Source organism: Rhincodon typus, chromosome 35 (assembly GCF_021869965.1).
Source record: "Rhincodon typus isolate 14 chromosome 35, sRhiTyp1.1, whole genome shotgun sequence".
NCBI classification, from domain to species: domain Eukaryota; kingdom Metazoa; phylum Chordata; class Chondrichthyes; order Orectolobiformes; family Rhincodontidae; genus Rhincodon; species Rhincodon typus.
The window spans coordinates 23,703,881-23,726,835 of NC_063366.1; the positions used below are offsets into that span (position 1 = coordinate 23,703,881).

The 22,955-nt window shown below is 43.2% G+C and overlaps 2 protein-coding genes across 2 annotated transcripts; both read left to right on the top strand.

The window, feature by feature from the left end:
- The first annotated feature begins 12,274 nt into the window (after nt 1–12,274).
- On the top strand, nt 12,275–13,301 carry LOC109914621 (histone H1-like). Its single transcript, XM_020514230.2, has one exon. The coding sequence runs from the start codon at nt 12,444–12,446 to the stop codon at nt 13,290–13,292; it is 849 nt and encodes a 282-aa protein (XP_020369819.2). The 5' UTR covers nt 12,275–12,443; the 3' UTR covers nt 13,293–13,301.
- Nucleotides 13,302–17,441: 4,140 nt separating this feature from the next.
- LOC109914611 (histone H1.01-like) lies at nt 17,442–19,714 on the top strand. The gene has a single exon (XM_048616623.1). The coding sequence runs from the start codon at nt 17,459–17,461 to the stop codon at nt 18,044–18,046; it is 588 nt and encodes a 195-aa protein (XP_048472580.1). The 5' UTR covers nt 17,442–17,458; the 3' UTR covers nt 18,047–19,714.
- Nucleotides 19,715–22,955: the final 3,241 nt, after the last annotated feature.

Genomic DNA, 22,955 nt, shown 5'->3' on the forward strand with positions numbered 1-22,955 from the left:
GTATCCAACTACTCGGTTTCAGGATTTGAAAAGCTTGAAATTCACTTTCAACTTCCGTCAGCCATTTACGAAGTCAATCCAACACATTTTTACAAGTTAAAATAAAGATCTGCGGATGCTGAAGACCTGAAACAAAACAGACATTGCTGGAGAAACTCATTAGGTCTGGCAGCATTTGTGAAGATAAAGCAAAGTTAACGCTTCGAATCCGTGACCCTTCTTCAGAACTGATAATAGCTAGGTGAAAGTACTATATATGTTGATAACGGTGGTAGGGTGGGGAGGATGTAGCAGTAAACTGATAAGTTTCGGACATGACAGTTGTTTGAAGTGAACTCTGCATACAGTCAGTGGTTCTGAACAAATTTTGTGCCTTGCTCTTCATTCCAGTTTTCAAAGCTGGTGACTATATTTCTATCTGGAAAGTATGTATGAAATGGGATTCTTGTATCCCTTTATTTTTCACTTGAGTTTTGACTACATTGGGGAATGCTCAGAACTCGCGTTTTGTTTGTAAAGCCCAGGGTGTCAGTTGGTATTTGAGTCAATTTGTAAGCATGAGCCCAGAATCCTGAGGACACCACACTGACACCTCTTGTGCAGCTCTGAATGAATGCTGCTCTGTCAGATGTGGTGGCATTTAATTTTCTGATGAGTCATTAAAGAGAGTCCCTGTCTACCCTCTAGATAGCTTATCCCAAACCTCTATTTCTGGAAGACCAGTAGACTCCTTTGCTGATCAATTATCCCTCTATTAGCATCACTGAAATAGATTATCTGGACATGCATTACTTTGCTGTTCGTAGAACCGTGTTGGATGGGTGGAGGAATTTGGATGCCAGGTTTTCCTATATCAATGGTTACATTTAACAAAAACAACATTGACATCGTGGCTCTTTGGGGCATCTAGCGTTATTTAAATGGAACTTGTCAATATATGTCATTGTCTTTTTGTAAAGATTAATGATGCCTTAGCACAGTTACATGTGTGCAATATTTAGTAATATATTGGCATAATATAAAAATTTGAAGATTTCATCTGTTCGCAATGTAATTTTCCAAAAGTATTCACTCAGAGATAGTAGGAACTGCCGATGCTGGAGTCTGAGATAACAAGGTGTGGAGCTGGGTGAACACAGCAGACCAGGCAGTTTTTAGACCAAACCCGAAACATCACCTTTCCTGCTCCTCTGATGCTGCCTGGCCTGCTGTGTTCATCCAGCTCCACACCTTGTTATCTTACAAAAATATTGTTATGTTGGTTTCTGTCAAGCTGTGGGAAATACAAGCTATGGTCTCGTGCTCATTGTAATATTACAAGATGGTTCCCAGAAGCCACAGGACTTACCCTGCAGATTCAATTATAGCTAAAAGCAGACAACCAAACTGTGTTAGCTTAAGATTCAGTAGCTTGTTGCTGCCAAATAAAAGGTTATTGAAAGCACTAATGTTTGCACTAAAATCTGCAAACTATTTGTGCCTTTTGTCTAAAGGCTTTTGATAACTGGTTGGACAAAATGAGCATTTTCAGCAATTGCGGATCATTCCTAATGATGAAAAAAAAATGCATAGATTAATTTAAATCCTGGAATAATTTTAAAACAGATAAGTTTGGGATTGGAATTTGACTAATAACAAAATACTTCATTAGACGACAACCATTGTAATGTTTTTGATTGCTTGTTACCAAGAGAAGGTGTCTTTCAATAACTTCTGCTTATATTTGAAAATGAGTTTGCATAGGAGTAATTAAACAGTAGTCTTTGGGCAGGAATCCCATGGAGTTGGCAGAAATACTGGCTTTTGAAATTTACATCATACGCATGGGATTCCCTGACAATCAATCGACGTCCTGTTTGTAAACCAAACTTTTCAGTTACGTGGTAACATAGGCGATGTCCTCTGATATTATCACAGGACTGTTAATCTCGAGAGTCAGCTAGTGCTCTGGGGACCCAGGTTCCATGGTGGAATTTGAATTCAACAACAAAAAATCTGGAGTTAAGAGTCTAATGATGACCATGAGTCTATTGTCAACCAAAAGGTGTAAATAGAATCAAACATCGGTGGTAATGTAAGAGAGATTTGATTTGCTTTAAGGGAACAGGAACATATCCTCCCCTTAGAGGCTGCAAAAAACTATAGATCAACAAGAGTCGACTTTTAATATAGTTGTTTTATAGTTATTGAACAATAAAAATCAATAGCTCAGTAGAGTATGAGGCAAGAAACCACATTTTCATTGCATAGCATGCGAGCCTGTGTGCATATACCGGAGCACAGCATAGGAAACTAGTCATTTGAAAATTGGATGCAACTAGGGCAGGCACAGACAGTTCAATGACAGGTGTTTAATTATTTTGTTCAAACGAAAGCCCAGCAATGATTTGGATAATTCAAAGTTGTAAAAGTAGAAGGAGGGATTCCCCAACATCAGAGATTTCTTAACTTTTTACATGTTGCATTGACTAAAACACTTAACATCAGAGGAAATGTTTGTGAAGAGATTATGCTTCTACCCAGAATATAATTGTTACTAAATATGTACTTCTGATATTATTAGACATTTTGCAAAGAAAGCTAATCTGTTTTTAAAATGAAAATAAGAGGCCTTACGAGATGGTTCCCAGAAGCCACAGGACTTACCCTGCAGATTCAATTATAGCTAAAAGCAGACAACCAAACTGTGTTAGCTTAAGATTCAGTATCAAAACATCATCAAATAATTCAGGGATTCCAGGTGAATGCATTAAAGGAGTGAAGACTGAAATGCTTCTGTGGAACTGAACAGGAGAATTAAGCAGGAGAAATATCACATAGAATTCCAATATGATTGCTTTCCTTTGTGGAACAATGGTTCATCAAAATTAACATTTGCAGCCTTTTACAAAATTGAGATAAAGCTGTCTGGAAACAGATACTAATGAAAAGAATTATCTGAAAACTGAATCATCTTGAACCTGCCCCTGCTTCTCATCCAGGAGACAGAGGGAGCTAACCAGGATGACTGTGCAGAACCAGGCTACAAGAGCCACAACCTGCAATCCATAAAAGTAGAGCAGATGAGCTTCCAGTCACTCCCAATATGATGTAGACTGTGATTATGTATTTTCATAAAATTAGGAGTAAGTTTGGATTTTTAAGTTGTGATTTTTTTTCAGTCAGTCATAAGGAACTAAATAACTAATTTGTGACTTTATGTAGCCATGGTAATTTTTTTTAAAAAAGGATAATTTTCAGAACTAATGGGCTTTTATTTACCTTTTGGTGGTTTACAACCTAGCAAAATACACTCACTTGTTCTCAAGGTTTCAGTTAGAAATTTCTGAACCCTTTAAGTTTAGGGCGGAAAAAAAACCCATAGCTTAGAGAGCGACACTTTTTCAGTTTTGCCTATAGTTTGGGCAGTTCTATTCATGTGTAAAGCTGCTGCTGAGAATGGGCAAGATAGTTAGATTTGTTAACATTAGATTATGTTAGTGATAGCCCAGTCGTGAAGTGTTTCTCATGAAACTCTAAAAAAGTTATTTGATGCCAAAACTGTTTTAGAAATGGTGTGTGATAAATCTGGGAAGAATTTGTAAGATTTTCCAGACTGGAAGTTAAACCGAAATGAAATAGGAGGTGGGAGCTGAAGAGGGCAGTTAGGTTCGAGTTGGAGGAAGTAGGTAAAGACATAGACATAGACATAGAACAGTACAGCACAGTACAGGCCCTTCGGCCCATGATGTTGTGCTGAACTTTTACCCTAAACCTAAGGTCTATCTAACCTCCACCGCTACTGTATACTATCATCCATATGCCTATCTAATAGCCGCTTAAATACCCCTAATGAGGCCGACTCCACGACCCTCTCCGGCAATGCATTCCACGCCCCTACCACTCTCTGAGTAAAGAACCTACCTCTGACGTCTCCCCACTATCTACCTCCTTTCACTTTAAAACTATGTCCCCTTGTAAAAGCTACCTCCACCCTAGGAAAAAGTCTCTGGCTGTCTACTCTATCTATACCTCTGATCATTTTGTACACCTCTATCAAGTCACCTCTCATCCTTCGTCGTTCTAAAGAGAAAAGCCATAGCTCTCTCAACCTTTCCTCGTTAGACCTTCCCTCCATTCCAGCAACATCCTGGTAAATCTGCACCTTTTCCAATGCTTCCACATCTTTCCTGTAAAGAGGCGACCAGAACAGGACACTATACTCCAGATGTGGCCGAACCAGGCTTTTGTATAGCTGGAGCATAACTTCATGCATCTTGAAATCAATCCCTCTATTAATGAAAGCTAACACACCATACACCTTCTTAACAACTCTATCCACCCGGGTGGCAGCTCTCAGGGAACTGTGAACATGAACCCCAAGATCCCTCTGCTCCTCCACACTGCCAAGATTCTTTCCGTTAACCCTGTATTCTGCTTTCAAGTTAGTCCTTCCAAAATGAATCACCTCACACTTTTCAGGGCTAAACTCCATCTGCCACTTCTCAGCCCAGCTCTGCATTCTATCAATGTCCCTTTGTAACCTAGAACAGCCCTCTGCACTGTCCACAATGTGACCCACCATCGTATTGCCCACGAACTTGCTAATCCACCCTTCCACTCATTCATCCAAATCATTTACAAAAGTGACAAATAGAAGAGGACCCAGAACAGATCCTTGTAGTACACCGCTCGTAACTGAGCACCATGTTGAATATTTTCCGTCCACTACCACCCTTTGTCTTCTAAGGGTCAGCCAATTCTGAATCCAATCTGCCACATTTCCCCCTATCCCATGCCTCCTTACCTTCTGCATGAGCCTACCATGGGGAACCTTATCAAACGCCTTATTTAAATCCATGTATACCGCATCCACTGCTCCACCTTCATCCACGTGTTTGGTCACCTCTTCAAAGAATTCAATAAGGTTTGTGAGGCATGCTGACTATCACAAATCAAACTGTGCCTTTCCAAGTGATCATAAATCCTGTCTCTCAGATCCCTTTCCAATAATTTGCCCACCACTGACGTAAGACTAACTGGCCTGTAATTTCCGGGGTTATCCCTGTTCCCTTTTTTGAACAAGGGAATGATATTTGCCTCTTTCCAATCTTCCGGCACTATACCCATGGACAATGAGGACGAAAAGATCATCGCCAAAGGCCCTGTGATCTCGTCCCTAACTTCCCATAGAATCCTTGGATAAATTCCATCAGGCCCGGGGGACTTATCTATCTTCAACTTCCTCAGAATTCCTAGCACATCTTCTTTACTAACATCAACCTCCTCTAGCCTACCTGCCTGTTTCTCAGAATTCCTAGCACATCTTCTTTACTAACATCAACCTCCTCTAGCCTACCTGCCTGTTTCACAACGCCCTCCTCTACAACTAGGTCCCTCTCAGTTGTGAATACTGAAGAAAAGTATTCATTAAGGACCTCTCCTATCTCTTTAGACTCTGTGCACTGTTAGGTATAGGGGCTTTAGGTGTAAGGACAATTTTGTGCACCACGTAAAAGTATTTTGGGACCTATATAGGAGTGTATTGGGGATTTTATTTCACTGTATCTTTCAACATCTTTAGGTAGGGGTGGCACGGTGGTATGGCGGCTCAGTGGTTAGCACTACCACCTCACAGCACCTGGAACTCGGGTTCAAATCCACCCTTGGGCGACTGTCTGTGTGGAGTTTGCACATTCTCCCTGTGTCTGCATGGGTTTCCTCTGGGTGCTCCGGTTTCCTCCCACAGTCCAAAGATGTGCAGGCTAGGTGGATTGGGCCATGCTAAATTGTCCATAGTGCTCAGGGATGTGTAAATTAGATGGGTTATAGGGGATTGGGTCCGGGTAGGATGCTCTGAGGGTCGGTGTACACTTGTTGGGCTGAAGGGCCTATTTCCACACCATAAAGACTCTGTGATCTTTATTTTACCTTTTTTTCTTTAGCTTAATGAAAGTCTGTTTTAAAATGTTAAAACCACATCTAAGCATAGTTTGTTGTGGTTTCAGTGGGAGACAACCTTGTAAAAATCAAAACAAAATATGATCTATCAGGTTAGATTTCAGACTGGGAGCTGACTTGTCCAGTAATAACATCAGCAGGGATCATAATAGAAGTCCCTTGCTGAATTAATGCCATGGAGGTGGGTGGAATATAAGTGTCACTGGATGGGCCAGCATTTATTGCTCCTCCCTAATTGCCCTTGAACTAAGTGGCTTGCTCAGCCATTTCAGAGGGGAAGTTAAGAGTCAACCACATTATTGTGGGTCTGGAGTCACTCATAAGCCAGACCAGGCAAGAATAGCAGTTTTCCTTCCCTACAGATGAGTGTTTTTTGTTTTAATAACAACTAACAATGGTTTCAAGGTCATCATTAGACTTCTAATTCCAAATTTATATTTTGTTGATTTCAAGCTCTACCAATTCAGATTTGGACCCAGGTTGCTGCAACACTCCCTCTTGCCTATTATATCTATTCACAACCCCATGATGCTATCACCCTCTCTCAGCTCAGGGTAAGTTTTTTTTTAAAAGAAGCTTTATTGTGGACAGTGTGGTATGCGCACCCTCTGATTGTAAATTTCAATGTGTTTACTGAATTTATGGAGGTGAATATGAATGTTGAGCAGTATTGTACCAGCTGCCTGTTACACTTTCCACACAATAGTCAGTTCCACAGTGTCCTATGAATCTGGATGTAGGGTGGGACCTTAAACAGCTGAACCCTGCGATGCCATCGGGTGAATTTTTACTCTATGCAACCTCATGGTCCCAGGAACATAGGCATCTGCCTCACAGTCTCCAGCTTTTGAATTGTTACCTTTTTGTTTTAACTTGCATTTCACATTTTATTTTTTGCTTTTTGATTTTTTTTCTTCCCTTCAGAGAGATGCAAAAGTTTGCTTCCCAGGCCATTTCTTTGTTACACACTGACCGACTGATTTTCTCTTGGCTTTTGACAGGACTCTGCAGCCACTAACCTTCAGAACTTCTGCAGTCTGTAACTGAAGCAGGAAAGTGAAAATGGTGATGTGAAGCTAATTTTGTCCCAGCCAACATCTCATCACGTCTCTCTCATGGTGAAACCCTTCTTATTTCAAGTCACTGCTGCCATTCCAATAAGCTTTGTCTTCCAGTTTGATCTTGGTAATGAATAGGGTGGTGGTAAACACTCTACTTGGTTGCACTCCACCAGAGAAGTTGCATATGGAGGATCATACCGTCTATCTCACTGTTTCCCCAACTTCTTGTTTAACCAGGTAGCAGCGAAGTTGCCCCTAACCTTGAACTATCTTTCCCTGCTAAAACCAACATTTCAGGAGACATTTTATGACTAATTTCCGCCTGACTGTAACATATCAGCATAGAAATTAAATGTGGTGAGATATGTTCACCGTCTCTTATACACACACACAGATCACTTTAACTGCTGCAATAACATCAGACTGTCTAATTCACTAAATGTGGAGGAAATCTGTTGTTCACACCTTGTCTGGCCTACATGTAGCCCCACAGTTTGTTCACTCTAAAATAGCTGAGCAAGCACTAAGAAGGGGCGATTAGAGATGGTTATAAAATGCTGGCTTAGCAGGAAGGAAACCATGAAAAAATAAAGAATTTCGTCTGACTGAATCCTCATGGTATGTCATTCTGTTTCCTTTTTTGCTGCTCATGAACTTTAAAGCCGTTACCACTGGCATATTGAACTCAGTGCTTCGGAAATATTGGGGCTTTAGAGAATGGCCTGAACATTCCAAACGAGTTAAAACCTGACACCAGCGAACGTTACGTTCAGTAAGGTAATCACTGTTAAACAAGTATAATTACAGCAAATAAGTTCAATAAGGTAGAACAGAGGATGTTCAAGGAAGACCTAACTGACTTGTGTAATTGATGAGTTTTGTAGAGTGCATTAGAGTTTTAGAAGGGGGGTGGCAGGCAAAGTATTTTTAGCCAGTAAATGCTGGGGGTCTGAGACTAAGAGTCTGAAAGGGCGGCCTGGAAAGCACTTGGTTACCCTGTTGAAATCCAGTAACGTACAAGGTTGAAGCCAGGGAGCTGTGAAGTAACATTGCACTAAACTTTTTGGTTTGTTTGGGCGCGATAGGCCAAACGGTTCTGTGCTCTACATTTCTATGTTTCTGTGCTGAAATAACCCGTGCACCCAGTGGCCTTGGACTTAACCAAAACTTTTACAGCTAACTTACTTATTCAAATAGCGCAGAAGACCACACGTTCCATCGGATTTCTTTCAGTTCACCGGAACAGCTACCAATTAGTGGCACTTCCCCGCCCTTTCCTCATTAACTCTGCAAGATGTGCCTTTTTTGTTTCTAAAAAAAAACAACCGATTCTTCTGTTGAATTGATTTTCTCCCTTCATCGTCTGGGGTAGCGCATTTTCAGATCCGAGTCTGTTTGATCTGCTGTTCACCGGTTGCTGGGAGTTTTTGGCAAACTGAGCACAATCTGGTATATTCGATAAAGTGTGGAGCTGGAGAAGCACAGCAGGTTGTCAGCATCACAGGAGCAGGAAAGTCGACGTTTCGGGTCGGAAAGTTTCAACTTTCCTGCTCCTCTGATGCTGTCTGACCTGCTGTGCTGCTCCAGCTCCACACTTTATCTACTCTTGACTTCCCGAATCTGCAGTCCTTGCTATCTCACAATCTGATATGGGTCATTCAATCCGATGTGTCACCCTGGGCTAAATTTGCCTCTTTAGAGGCTGAATCATTCCACGTGGGTTTCCTGGAGAGGTGAGCTGGCTTTTTCAGGGACTCGCTTATAAAGAGACGTGGAGAGCTGTAGGTGATCCTCTTTCGTGAGGATCTGGACGGAGAAACGTTAATCGTAGATCTTGCATTTAAGCAAGTATTGCTCAGAACACAGCACTTGCCCATAATTCCTGGTGCATCCTGCCTGATATTGAACTCCGCTGTAGTTCTGCAAACGGGCGACGCTAACATCAATTTCACTGCACAGCCCAAGGTGAATTAAGCCCCATGCACCAGCTCCACACCCATCCCCGCGCCCCGCCCCCGTTCTTGACACACTTGTTCCCCTTTGACAAAAGCCTTGGGGAAAGAGATCGATGAACAAGGCGCTTAACAGTTTATTCCCCGCTTCTGGAAGTTGCCTGGGTTTCCTATGTTGCTTAAAGGAAAATCCACTTAATAAATCTTCAGACAGGGCAAATTATTTGACTGGAAAGGAAACTTTCTGCTGAATTACTTTTAAGTCATCTGGATCGGACTTTTAATTCCAATTCTTTTAATGAAAAGCATTTATTTTGGTACTAAAACTTATGAATAAACTTCAAACACAAAAGATCCAGTTTAGTATATTTTTAAGCAACATGCTATGACACCTCTGGAGCAGATGAGACTTGAACCCCGGGCCTCCTGGCCAGGATCCAGTTTGATCATAACCGTTGAATTCCTGGTGGGTGGACCCTGGCGTTGTGTTTCAGAGGCCTTGGCAAATTCGTGCAGACATTGCGAAGGGATTCTCCAGGAGAGTTATCCCCTGTGTGCAGAGAGAAATGCAAAACAAATCGATGCCGGTCAGTTTGGATATGACGTCCAGAGGATCTGATCTGATAACGAATTTGGGCGAAGATACATATGTAATGCGAAACTGCGACTGGAAAAGACCAAAAACCTCCCAAAATTATAACAACATTAAGACACCCCAGAACGCTTTCCAACCACAGAAATGTTTTTTTTTTCAGGTTAGTCAGAAGCGGGTCGACTACAAATTTCAACTGACCTTCAAATATTGAAAGGGAACATTTGATGTCGTTGCAGTGCTCCTATGTGGCGCCTTATTTCCCGCATTTATTCCTGATTTGGCGCATTTGTCAGAAATTATTGTCATGTAGTGATGAGCCGTAAAAGTATTGCTAAAAGTTTATTTTACAGCAGTATTTTAAGTGCTATTTTACACATACCTCATAGCAAGGACATTCATAAAAGTTCAGTTCCGTTAAAGTCACCCAAACGTTATTACTAATTAGAATAGAGATAGGCCTTGCATTCCCAAGTACAAGCGAGGGCGAGAAGTGTCATGCGACTCCGTCTGTAAGGCTCGCTAATAAGCCGGTGGATGGCATAAAACCGGGTAATAGTTAATGATGCAATGACATGGAAATGTGATGTATTATAAATAGCGCTTCTTGGGAAAACCGGGATAAGTTTGAAATTGGACTGGTCAACTTTTCAATGGTAAAGGAACTGCCTCTGATCAGCGTTCACTGATTGCGAGGCTGGAAAATCACAGCAGGTCTGACAGCATCAGAGGAGCAGCAAAGTCAAGTTTTCAGGCCGAAACCCTTCGTCAGGACTGGGGAGGGAGAGAGAGGAGCCCAGAAATAAATAGAGGGAAGGGGCTAGGGCTGGGGGAAGGGTAGGAGAGATGGGTGATTAGTAGGGGATGTAGGTAGGGGATTATTGTGAATTGTCCATGGGAACGGTGCAGCGGATAGGAGTAGGGAAATGGAGAGGTTAGGTCAGGTCAGGAGGGGGAGGACTGGACATGGGATTAAGGCTGGGGTGAAGGGATTTTGAAGCTGGTGAAGTCAATGTTAAGGCCATTGGGCTGTAAGCTTCCATGGCGAAATATCAGCTGCTCCTCTGATGCTGCCTGTCCTGCTATGCTTTTCCGGCCTCACACCGATTGACTCTGGCTTCCAGCATCTACAGTCCTTACTGTCACCAAGTCACTGAGTTATTCTTGTTCTTCAGACTTGTTCCTGCTCGCAACACGATTGAGACCAGAACTTGGGGAAGTTGGGAGGTGGAAGATTTGAGTTTGGCCGATTAGTTAAAAGCTCATGATCACCGTCTTCGATATTCTCATCTGCATTTCAAAGAACATTAGGCAACATGTCCTTTTAATTGACACAAGCTGAGAGAAGACCTGCGCAGTCTCTGAACCGGGATGGTTGGAGGAACCTGAGATCTGGCGGAAAGAAATTAACTCCAGTCTGAAGATAAAAATGATAGTGAAACAAAATTAAACGCACAAGTGTTCTGGCTTGAGTTGAACGGCGTTTTAAAAGTGAATAATAAACCAGTTCTTTTTTTTTGCAACTAGCCATTCCCTTCCCCAACTCCCCCTAAGCATGTGAAAATGGCTACAATCGCCGTCTCTGGATTGATGCAAACTGGAAATGTCCGGACCGGACATGGGTCTGCTCCGATCGATTTAGCGGAGGCGGTGATATCGGCCCGGCCTCTCACCGCGCCGCTCTCCCTGCGGCTTTCTCCTCCGGAGTCCAACCAGACCCGAGTCCGTCCTCTGCCTTGCCAGCCCTATCATCACCCTACTTCCCCCACATACCACACGCACATACATAGTTTGGAGGAATGGCCATCACTCTTCCCCTCACCCTCTCCCCAGCAGAGTGAAGGGCGGAAGAGCAGGGTCCATGGTGTGGGTTTGGTGAGAGTCTGGGCGGACGGCATTGGGGTTGTGGCAAAGAAGCAGAATGAGAACACGAAAGACCTGGGGTGAACCACGGAGCGGGTCAGAGTTTTAAACAGCAAGGAAAAGGCCTTTTGGTCCCTCATGTCTGCGCTGGTCATCAACATCCCTCATATCCCAGCACTTGGCCTCTAGTCTTGTATACCATTACACTTCAAGCGTTCATTTAAATTCTTGTGAAATGTTGTAATGGTTCCTGCTTCTACCCAGGCAGTGAGTTCCAGATACCAGTCACTTTCTGGGTATGGTGCATATTTTTCCCTCAAAACCCACTCCAAACACCCTGCTCCTTTCCTTAAATCTATGTCCCCTGATTACTGACCGCTTTCCTAAGAGGGAAAAGTTTTTCCCTATCTACGCTGTCTATACACCTCAGAACTTTGTGCACCTCAACGAGAAACCCCTTCAGCTTAAGGAAAACGACCCTAGTCTATGTACTCTGACTTTACTGCTGAATCGCTCCAATGCAGGCAACATCCTGGTGAGTCTTCACTGAATTCACCTTGAATCGTTCCTATTGACTGGCGACCAGAACTGCACACAGTACTTCAACCGTGGCCTAACAAACGGTACGCACAACTCCATGATAGTCTCCTCGTTCCTGTACTCAATGCCTCGAATAACGTATAATATCCCTCCTACATGCGTCCTTAACAACTGTCCCACTGAAGAAAGCATGTGGGTGGGACGGGAGGTGATAAGTGGCTGCAGGGAGAGGGTGGGGCGGAAGTTGGCACCTCTCCGTCCGCCTTTGCCCTATAAAAGGGGCCGCTTCGGGTCGTCGCCTCTTCAGTTTCAGCCGCGATTGGTGGCGGAGGCTGAAATAGAGATAGAGCAACCGACCGAGACACTGGGAGCGGCACAAGAGAGCGAGAGCGGGCAAGAGCTGAAACCGCCCTTTTACCCTCTTGGGTCCTTTCTCTTCCTCGAGACCCTTCTCTCTTTTTTTCTTTCCCAACAGCTCCATCCTAAACCGCGAGCATGACCGACAGCAGCCAGAAGGTGGAAGACGTGGCGGATCTGAGCGTCGACAAGGCAATCGCCCGCAAGAAGAAGCAGTACCCGCCGCTCCGCTCCCCGCAGCGCCGTAAGAAGACGGGCCCCACCGTCACCCAGCGTATCCTGCAGGTAGCTGCCGCCACCAAGGAGCGGCGCGGCATCTCTCTGCCCGCCCTCAAGAAGGCTCTGTCGGCCAAGGGCTACGACGTGAGCCGCAATAACACGCGGATCAACCAAGCGGTGAAGAACCTGGTCCGCAACGGCTCCTTGGTGCAGACGGCGGGCATCGGGGCTTCGGGCTCGTTCCGCTTCAACCGTTCTCGCACCCGCGCTGATACTCCGGCGCTGGGCTTAGGGGGACCGGGAGTACAAGGCGGCGGCAGCACTCTTGCCGCGGCTGCCGCCTCGGCCAAGGAGGAAACCGGTGGCGGCGCCGCCTCCGCCCTCAAGAAGAAAACTTCGACCGCCAAAGCTACAGCGACCTCGTCCAAGAAGTCAACTCACGTCAAGAGCTCGGCCACCAAAAAGGGACGAGGGGCGGCCGTTGCCAAGCGGCGGAAAGCGGCGTCTGCCAAGCACAGAAAGGCGACGCCATCGGCTCGTCGCAAGCTCAAGGCCACCGCCCGGCGACCCAACCGTGGCGCAGCCGGTAGAGCGGCGCGTCTTTACCGCAAGAACAAGCCGCTCCGCCTCGGCGGTGGCAGGAAGGGGGTGTCTGGGCCAAACATGCGGCGCCGGCGGCCGCCCGGAGGTAAACCCAAAAGACCGGTAGGGCGCCCGAGGAAATACTCGACCTTCGCGGCCAAGAGAAGCTGCTACTCCCGGCGGTAAACAAGTTGAGCAAACCGTGAAGAACAGTCTTAATTATTTGAACACAAAGGCTCTTTTCAGAGCCACCGAATTTAGCAAAACGGAGCTGACTGTACGAAAGTTGGCGGATATTTCCTTTAGTACCTGGTGGACTTTAGAAAATTAACGCCTTAGTATATATTTTTTTCTAAAACAACGTCATTTAATAAATCACCTGTCGGCGCATATGTCCTGACTTGGTGATTAAAAGCACGGCGAGTAAGAGTTAAATAAATTGTATAAATTTTACAAGTTTGGAGTTGGGATTCATTCACTTTTATCTGGTTTGAGTTGCGTTTCAGGCCGCCTTCGCTACTCCTTTTACAACGAGCGTGCTATTTTTGTTTGAATTTCGGATGAGAACACTTCGAATACCCCGATCGTAGGACGGCGAACGTGAGCTTTTAAACGTGGGATAAGACTCAAATCTCCCTAACTTCTCCCGGTTCTGTCTTGTGATTTTTTTTTCTCTCCCTCCAGATGCTGCCGGGTATGAGTGTTTCCAGCATCGGCTAATTTCAAGATTTCTACATAATTGCTAACAGGTTTATGCTTTTTTTTTTCACTCCTGGGATGTGGGCGTCGATGGCTTTATTTCCGTCCGTGTTTGCTATTGAGAAGATAGTTGAGCTCTCTTCCGGAATCGCTGAACCTGTACGCAAGGACTTCACCCAAATGCCGAATACACTACTAGCATTTTTTTCCCTTAGGATTTCTGTTTTGAGTGTCGGTTTCTCAAAAAACCTGGTTGAGTCGATAATGCTCGAGTCACTGGATCAGTCAAGGAACAAACGAAAGGAAGCAATTGCTGAGCAGATACCTTCAGCTTTGCAAATAAAAGTGTGGGAAAGGGGGCATGAAGGCGAATTTATTTGTACGTCGTTCCTGCGCGATCAATTGAATAATTGAACTAGAATTGAACAATTTAACTGGAAAAGCCTCTTGAAGAAGCGAATCCAAGTTTAAGTCTTAAAACATACACTGAGGATTGTTTTCAGAACCACAGAAGTAATTGTACAAAGAATTAAATGGGACCAAATTACTTTGAAGCTTTTTAAACTGCTTTGAAGTAACTGTTCGGAAGAAATCTTTGGACTCGAACCATTGACTCTTTATCTCTCAGGTGTTGCCAGGCTTACTAAATTTCTCAAGTTTTTTTTGACTTCAGATCTTCAGTATCCGCAGTATTTTGCTTTTAGCCTAACCATTAAATAGTAAAACAAATGTTTTAACCGTAGGAATATTTCTTGGGGATAGACTTTAAACTCGCTGCACATTCCCAGCGAACGTAATTGTTTCGCAACAGGACGACCACGAATAGCCCAATTCATTCCACCAAAGGAAAGTAAACATGAGATGAGGCCTGGCAGGAATTACAGGTTTTGGTGGGAAATCAGCGGATCGATACATATTACCGCGAAATTACAATATAGACGAAGCACGGGACTGGCTGGCGGCGAGGGGTCATAACCCGAGACTCTTTCTACTACGTCCGCCTTGAACTGGCGCTTTTTTTTTTGTTGTTGCTGTTTTTGTTGGGGAGATCGGGCAAAGTGCATGACGAATTTGACCGGAATCTGTTTCCGTACTCTATGACTTAATGCCGTGCGTGTGTGTTCCTCATTCGAAACATCTATTGTCCGAATTCTTCACACCTACTCCACAAAGAGTACTGGCACTGGCGTTAGCGACATTCCAGTAAGAAAGACACAGGCACAAACCTGCTCATGGCAGTATGAAGGTTTCCACTACCTCGGTCTCAGCAAGAGGCAGAAACAACAGCTGACGGAAACCTTGGACAAGGTCAATTCAAGACGGAAATCAAGAAGAAAGGGGTTGGTCTGTGGGAGGGGTATTAATATTGCAACTGTGTCCCCAGTTATTGTCTCTCCCACAAGAAGAAAATCTTTCAGTATCCACCCTACCAAGTCCACTCGGGATTTGTTTCCAATGAGATAACATGTTGTACTTCTAAACTCAAATGGATATATTTCCAAGCATAAGATAACACCCGTAACTCAAGCATTAGTTGGGTGAACCTTCTCGGAATCGTGTTTAATGCAATTAGATGCTTTCTTAAATAAGGAGACCGGAATTGCACACAATTCTCAGGTGCGATCTCACTCAGACCCTAAAAACTTCGGCAATGCATTTTTACATTCATATTCCATTCCACTTGCGATAAAATACTGCAAATCTTTTGCTTTCTTATTCCTTCCTTTACCTGCATACGAACGTTTTGTGATTCATCTGGCTCCATATCCAGATCCTCCTATATCTGAGTTCAATAAACTCTCTCCATTTAAATATATATGTAGCTGTTCTGTTCTTCCTGACGAAATACACATTATTTACATTTTACCACACTTTACTCCTTTTTTCCCAATCACTTAATCTGACTATATCCCTCTGTAGATTTCCTGTCTTCTTGTACTTTCCAAATTAACTGAAGGGCTAGTTACCCACAGCGTAACATTCTGGTATTGATTCTACAGTTGTATTCTTTCAGTTAGCATTCCGTCATTCCTTTATAATCAAAACGACCATAGCCAAAGTAAAGAGTGTTTAAAAGAAATTGAAAAGGTCAAACATATTTCACACTTCGATACGTAATGAACGTAAATGCATCATTGGCCTAATTTCTTCACCTACTGTACATCCATCCTCCAACCTGTTGGTTTAAATTCGGCCTCTTGTACATGTCCGCACTGTCCTCGCCCCGCCGTTGATGTCTATGTAACGAGATGGATAGACCAATGCTCGAGTTTCTCACATGTGAACTGTTCCATCATTGTCTTTAAAAAGCAGCAAGGGTCTAGGCCCGAAACGTCAGCCTCTCTGCTCCTATGATGCTGCTTGGCCTGCTGTGTTCATCCAGTCCTGCACCTTGTTGTCTTTGGAACAATTCTTTCTTTGCCTGTCCGTTCCACAGCTGTGCATTCTCTAATACATCTGTTAATTTCTGGTCATTGAGTTCAATATTAAAAAAAACAAAAGGATATGTCACAGACTCAGAGAAATGTTACAGCAATGGAGGTCATTCGGCCCACCTTATTTGCACTGGCATATTAAATGAGTACAATTACCCAAAGTAAATCTCCCCTTTCTTTCCCCGTAACCTTGTACGTCATTTTCTTTCTAAATAATCATCCAATGACCTCTTGAATACCACAACTGAAATGCCTCCAGGCAGTGCATTCCAAATCCTAACTACTCGTTGAGTCATAAAAAATGTCCTCATAACATCCTGTAAAAATGAAGGGGAGTTGATTTGTTACGCTGGGACATTGTTTTGCATTGGCACGGGCGGTAAGAGTCTTTTGGTTAACTTTGGTTCTCTTGAGCTTTCCAGAATTGTGATACAAATATAAGCGTACGCAATTACTTTCCGCTGAATCGTTGCATTCCTCAATCTAGACACCCATCCACGATGGCTTAACGGTTCATGAAACTTTTATTCGGTTTATCTTAAATGTGATCAAATTGTAACGGGCCTTTAGGCTCTTTGTGCCCAATAAACCCGTACATGTACATATTTTCATAGTCATTGATCCTGCAGAGTCCGATCAAACAGAGGCTGAACATTGCAGAAAATGTCAGAAGTCACACGACACTGAGTTATAGTCCGACAGGTTTACTTGAAATCACAAGCTCAAATAAACTGTTGGACTATAACCTGGTGTCGTGTGACTTCTGACTTGGTCCACCCCAGTCCGACACCAGCACCTCCACACCGTTACAGAAAAGGCGGCACATAACCAACCTTTCATTGGATTGGTGTCTCTTTGTGACGTCCGAAGGTGACAACAGGGCCAGGGCCCATGTTACAGAGGCACAGGTAGTTGTACGGGGAGGGGGGGCAAAGTAATGGGCGGGGCCTAGAATGGGGTGGGGCCCAGGTCGTGGATTGTACCAAGATTATGGGGATGCAGGAGAACAGAACCATTCCGTCTTCTGGGGGGCGGGTGTGTGGTTGAATCGGTGTTCATGGGGCGTGGCCTAGCGGTAGAGGGTGGGGCGGCGCGGGCGGAGGGGGCGGGGATTAGCCGCAAGTTGTCTCCACGCCGTCCGCTCCCGTTCCTTATATAGAACGTAGGCTGCCGCGACCCCGCCAGTTGTTGGGTGCGACGGGCGCGGAGTGGTGTCTGATGGCGGAGACTGTGCCCGTTAGAGGTGATGTCCTGGCGGCTACTGCCCCGGAATCTGCCGCAGTCCCCGCCGCCACCAAGAAGAAAGCCGCTTACCGGCCTCAGAAAGGTGGAGGAGGTGGCGCTACCACCGCGGCGGCTGAGCAGATTCTGGAGGCGGTGGCCGCTGCCAAGGAGCGCCAGGCGCCGGCCAAGCTCGGCGGGTCTCTGAAGAAAACCATCTCGGCCGCGGGTTACGAGCCGACGGAGAAGGGCGGCCCGGGTCGGCCCAACCCGCCGCTCGGTAGCACCTCGGCCAACAGGGGGGGCTCGGCGGCGGAAAGTGGGCCCGGGACCTCCGCATCCACGTTGCAGTCGGAGCAGAGGCAGCAGCAGGTGGCGGAGGAAGGACGGGAGGAAGGAGAAGCTCAGGATCGGCCCAAGCAAAGAGCAACCAAGAGAAAAGCGGCTCCCAAAAGGGCGGCGGCGGCCAAACGCACCAAGAAAGCGGCGGCCAAAAGCCCCCGGAAGGGGACGGCGGCCAAGGCCAGGAAAACCCCCAAGCGGGCGGCGGGGAAACGGGCGATGACGGGGAAGAAGAGAAGGTAAAAGTGCTAGGAGCAGAGACAGAGCTCAACACAAAAAGGCTCTTTTCAGAGCCACTCAAGTATTGTCACCAAAAAAAGCTACAGCCAGAAAATTAAAACAAATCAATAGTTCGGAAAAGAAAAAACACTTTTGAGTCATTCTGGACTCGAAATGTTAACTTTTCTTTTTAGATACTAGGCAGTTTCTCTTGAGGATGTTACCTATTTATCCCAATCATGCCTGAACTATCATTCCCGTCGGCGATCCGTTTTATGAAGATTGAACAATTGTACAGGAACCGCATCTATAAAATCCAGAAGAGTTCCCTGATCCTCTTCCATTCACTTTCCCAGAAAAACAAAAGCACACATTTTGTAAAACTTTACCTTGAAAAGTTTGGTTTCCAACTTCGTGCAATCTTTTGACTGTTTCCTTGTCAACATCTCTGCAACAAGGGGAAGTACCCTCTCAGAATCCATCCTGACGAGACACCCAGAATTACAGACGATACTACAACTAATGAAGCTGTATTTTTTATGTTTGAAGCTTTGCTTCTGGTTTTAATTCCCAACAAGATTTCTCAGTATGCCTTTAATCGCAGATCAAACAAACTGTCTATGCAGCGACTGGGTACCTAAGGGAATTGACGCAAAAAGCATAGATGCAATTAAGGGACACTTCGGGTATATAAGGATTAAAAAAAGAACAGAAGGGTAGCATGATGGCTTGAGACTGGGATATGGGTGGGAGAGTGGCACTGGCTGGGCTCAAGGGCTTCGTTCTGTGCTTTTTAATAACGCTATACTATATTTACTTCAGTTTTCATACGTCAACAGCAAAATCATCAAGCTCAACGAGAATCTATCAATGTATTGGAAGTTAAATCCAGTGTATTTCAAATTGAGACTCTAACTGCATTAAGATCATCGTATCATCCTTGAAATTGGTCAATTTGTAAAATTTTGATACAGTTTTGACGAATTATGAGTCCAGGGAAACTAGATGTGAAAAATATTTTGTTAATGTAAATCATGAAGAATATGATGTGGTCAGATTTTCTGGTCACTATTTTACCAAACATCTGTTACTTGAAATTTCTTGGGTTTTACGCTCTGGGAACAGAAAATCCATCCTTCAAACATGACCTTCCATTGAATAATATTTTGGTTGATTTTATGACTCTGACTGGGGGAATGGGCTGTTACTCAATACACATTACTCCACTATTATTAGCACTCCACTTATTTATATAAATTATTGACTTCATCACTGACATGGCCAAATTGTTTCATTCGTGTGTTACAACGTGGAGTAAGAGACTTTCACCATCCCTCCTCAACCAAAAAGCAATCCAGTTATATTACACACTTATTCTTAAAAAAAGTGGCAAACACTGGATATTATTCACTGCAATAATCTGGAATAAGATCTATATCCCTTTAATCCCAAACTCAGACATATTCACACAACGCAATGCAAAGACAATGTGTTAAGGGGCAGAAGGATAAAAAGAACACCCCTATTGGAGAATAGTTACAACAAATGTTATAAATAATCATTTGGTAACACAAGACTTGAGCATTACTGAAAAAAAGATGTGTATTATTGATTTTTTTTTGCCATATGATCGTTCAGGAGAGATGCTAGGCATCGCTCCTACACACAAAAGGTGGGAGAGGTTTGGAACTCTCTTCCACAAACGGTAGTGGATGCTAGATTAGTTCTTAATTTTAAAACTGAGAAAGTTTTTTTTTCATTAATGTATTAAGGGTTATGGGCCAAAGGCAGGGATATGGCGTTAGGCCACAGATTAGCCATAATTTCACTGCATGACGGAACAGACACAAGGGACTGAATGGCCTGTCCTTATGTTCCTAATTCTGTTAAGGTGACGATTCCCCTGAATGGAATTGAAAAACTCTGTTCTCCTTCCTGGAGATAAAACTGGCCCGTTCCAAACTAAGCTGAAGTTTTTCTAAACTGAAACGAATAAGTTGATATTTTTATTTTGTGTGGGCAAGGCCAAATACCACCTTAAATATATCAAGGACATAGTCCAGATCCAAACTTATATCTTATTTAGTGGCAAGTGTAAAGTGCTGTGTTCCAGATATAATTTGATTGATTTAACAAAACACACTTTATTCTTACCCTAGAGTTAAAATACAAACAAAGGAAAGAAGAATTGGTATAAACATTAACTCTAGTGGAAAACTTAACAGAATAATAGATGCTTTACCTGCTAATCAGCTACTGTTCCAATATAGTAATATCCCATAAACACACCCATGGCAGAGGCTAATTCAGTAAATAGGCTCACAGGCAATTTTCAAGTCCTGGATGAAAGAACAAGAGAAAATTCTGGCAGAGAGAGAGAGAACTCAAGTGTTTCCCTGTAGCAGAGAGAGACGTATGGCAGCTTCAAAACCCCAACAAATACTGAAAGTTAGACTAAAACCCTGGTTCTGTAGGAGCCTGACTCCACCCATTCAGGCTGCTTCTATTGTTCCAACTTAAAATAAAAACCATGGCCTCACAAGCTGTTTACTTTATTGACTTGGAATAGACCACTCCAACTCTGTCTCAATCTCTCTTCATAAAAGGAAGAAGGACAAGATACAACTCTTAAGGCCATATTATTGTCAGATCTCCATCCCTCCCTTAAAAATGAACCATCAATAAACAAAAGATGGCTTAAGTCTTCAAAAACTTTAGCCTTACCTAATAGTATACTACAGTACAATGACTCTAAGCATTCAAACATTCACTACTACAATCCATTTTAATCTGTTTCGCCCACCACGAAATGCCTCCATCTTCCTTCAGCACAGTCACAACAACTTGTCAGCAATTACATTCTCTCATCCTGCCACGTATGCGATTTTCACATTCAATGGCTATAAGAATAAACTCCATCTAAACAGTCAGGAATTTTTATGCTTAAATTTTTTCCAAAAAGGTTAAGGGGTTATGACCAGTATATACAATTATCTCAGACATGGCACTGGCAACATAAACGTTGAAATGTTGTAACACCCACACCAAACTCAATGTCTCCTTCTCAATCATGGAATATACTTTTTGACAAATATTCAACTTTCTGGAAAAATACTCAATACGTCTTTTTATCTTCTCATTGTCTTCTTGTAAGACTATGGCATTGTTACCCACATCAATCACTTTTCATAATTAGGTGTGGCTAACACTGGGATTTTGGTTCACACAGCTTTCAGGCTGTTAAATGCCTCTGACATTGCTCCGTCCCCTGAAATTTTCTGCACTTCTTCAGTAGGTCAGTCAGTGGAGCAGCCACACTGCTAAAACTTGGTACAAATTTGCAATAAAAAGCACTCAGTCCCAGGAATCATAGAACTTTCCTCTTCATTGATGGTATGGGAAACTCCCCAATAACCTTTGCTTGCACATTCAACGCGGCCATCTGTCCACGTCCAGTGGTATGGACCAGGAACATGAATTGGGCTTTTGGTGAATTCACACTTAACTAGGTTTATCACTAAGCCTGCCCCCAAAGTCGATCAGATAATTCTGATTGATGTTGCAAATGCTCTTTTCACATGTGACAAAAAAATCACCAGATCATCTGTGTACACCATACATTTGGATAATCCCAAAATGACTTTATTGGTTAGTCTTTGAAATGTAGGTGGTGCATTTTTCATTCTAAATGGCATAACTTTAAACTGGTAAAGTCCATTTGATGTCATTAAAGCTGACGTACCCTTCATGTTCTTGGATAAAGGTTACTGCCTATTTCCTTTGGGAAAGTCCAACTTTGAAATACAACTTGCTGTCCCACCTTCACAGTACAGTCCTCCAACCATCAAGTAGGACATGAATCAGATTTTGTAACTGCATTGACCTCGCTGTAATCAACACATAAACATTGGGTACCATCAGGTTTTGGCACCATCACAATGGGTGGAATCCATACACTGCAACTCACTTCGATTGTATTGTCTTTGAGCATGCGTTCAATCTCTTATGAAACCTGTGCCAATTTTAGAGGGTTAAGACAACAAGGATGTTGCTTAATTGGAACAGCATTTCCTATATCTATGTCATGCAAAATTAAATTAGTACTTCCTAGCTTATAACCACATATCTCTCCATGCGATAGTAATAATTATTTCTCATCATTTCAAATTTCCTCTGGAAGGCAATTTAATAATTTATCCCAATTTTTGAGAACTTTCTCATTATCCAATTAAATTTGAAGAAATCAAACTCAAATTTGTCTGAACTCAGCTCTTCACAATGTGGTGTAACCAGTAACAGGTTTTCCTTTTGCTTTCCTTCACTACAACAATACATTTTGAGCATATTCTATGAGTTTTCCTTCTACCTGGTGTTCTTAACAAATAATTCTATTCACTCAATCTCCTTTTGTTTTGACAAGGCCCACCAAACCATAATTTTAAAGGTTCATCTGCCATTGGTAATAATACTTACAATTTATGTCCTCTAGCAAAACTATGAATTTTTGATTTCTTGTCTGCTTCCTGTTTCATCACATCCTGTGTTACTTTTAAATGCTGTCTAGCCAACTCACCCACTCTATTTAATCTTTCCCTAAAATTTGACATAGTCCAAATATGGGGTATCTGAACTCTAACTGACCAATTTTTCCTTAATTAATTTCAATGGTCCTCTCACCCCATGTCAGAAAACTAACTCAAATTGACTGAATTTAGTTGATTCATTAGGTTCATCCCTAATTGCACAAACCACAGATAGAATTCCTTTATCCCAATCCTCTGGATAGTCTTCACTATAAGCCCTTAGCATGATCTTTAAAGTTTGATGCCACCTTTCTAGTGCTCCCTGCAATTCTAGAGGGTACACAGTGAATTTGAATGATTTTGTTCCTAAGCTATCGATAACTTGCCTGAATAATTTTGGTGTCAAACTT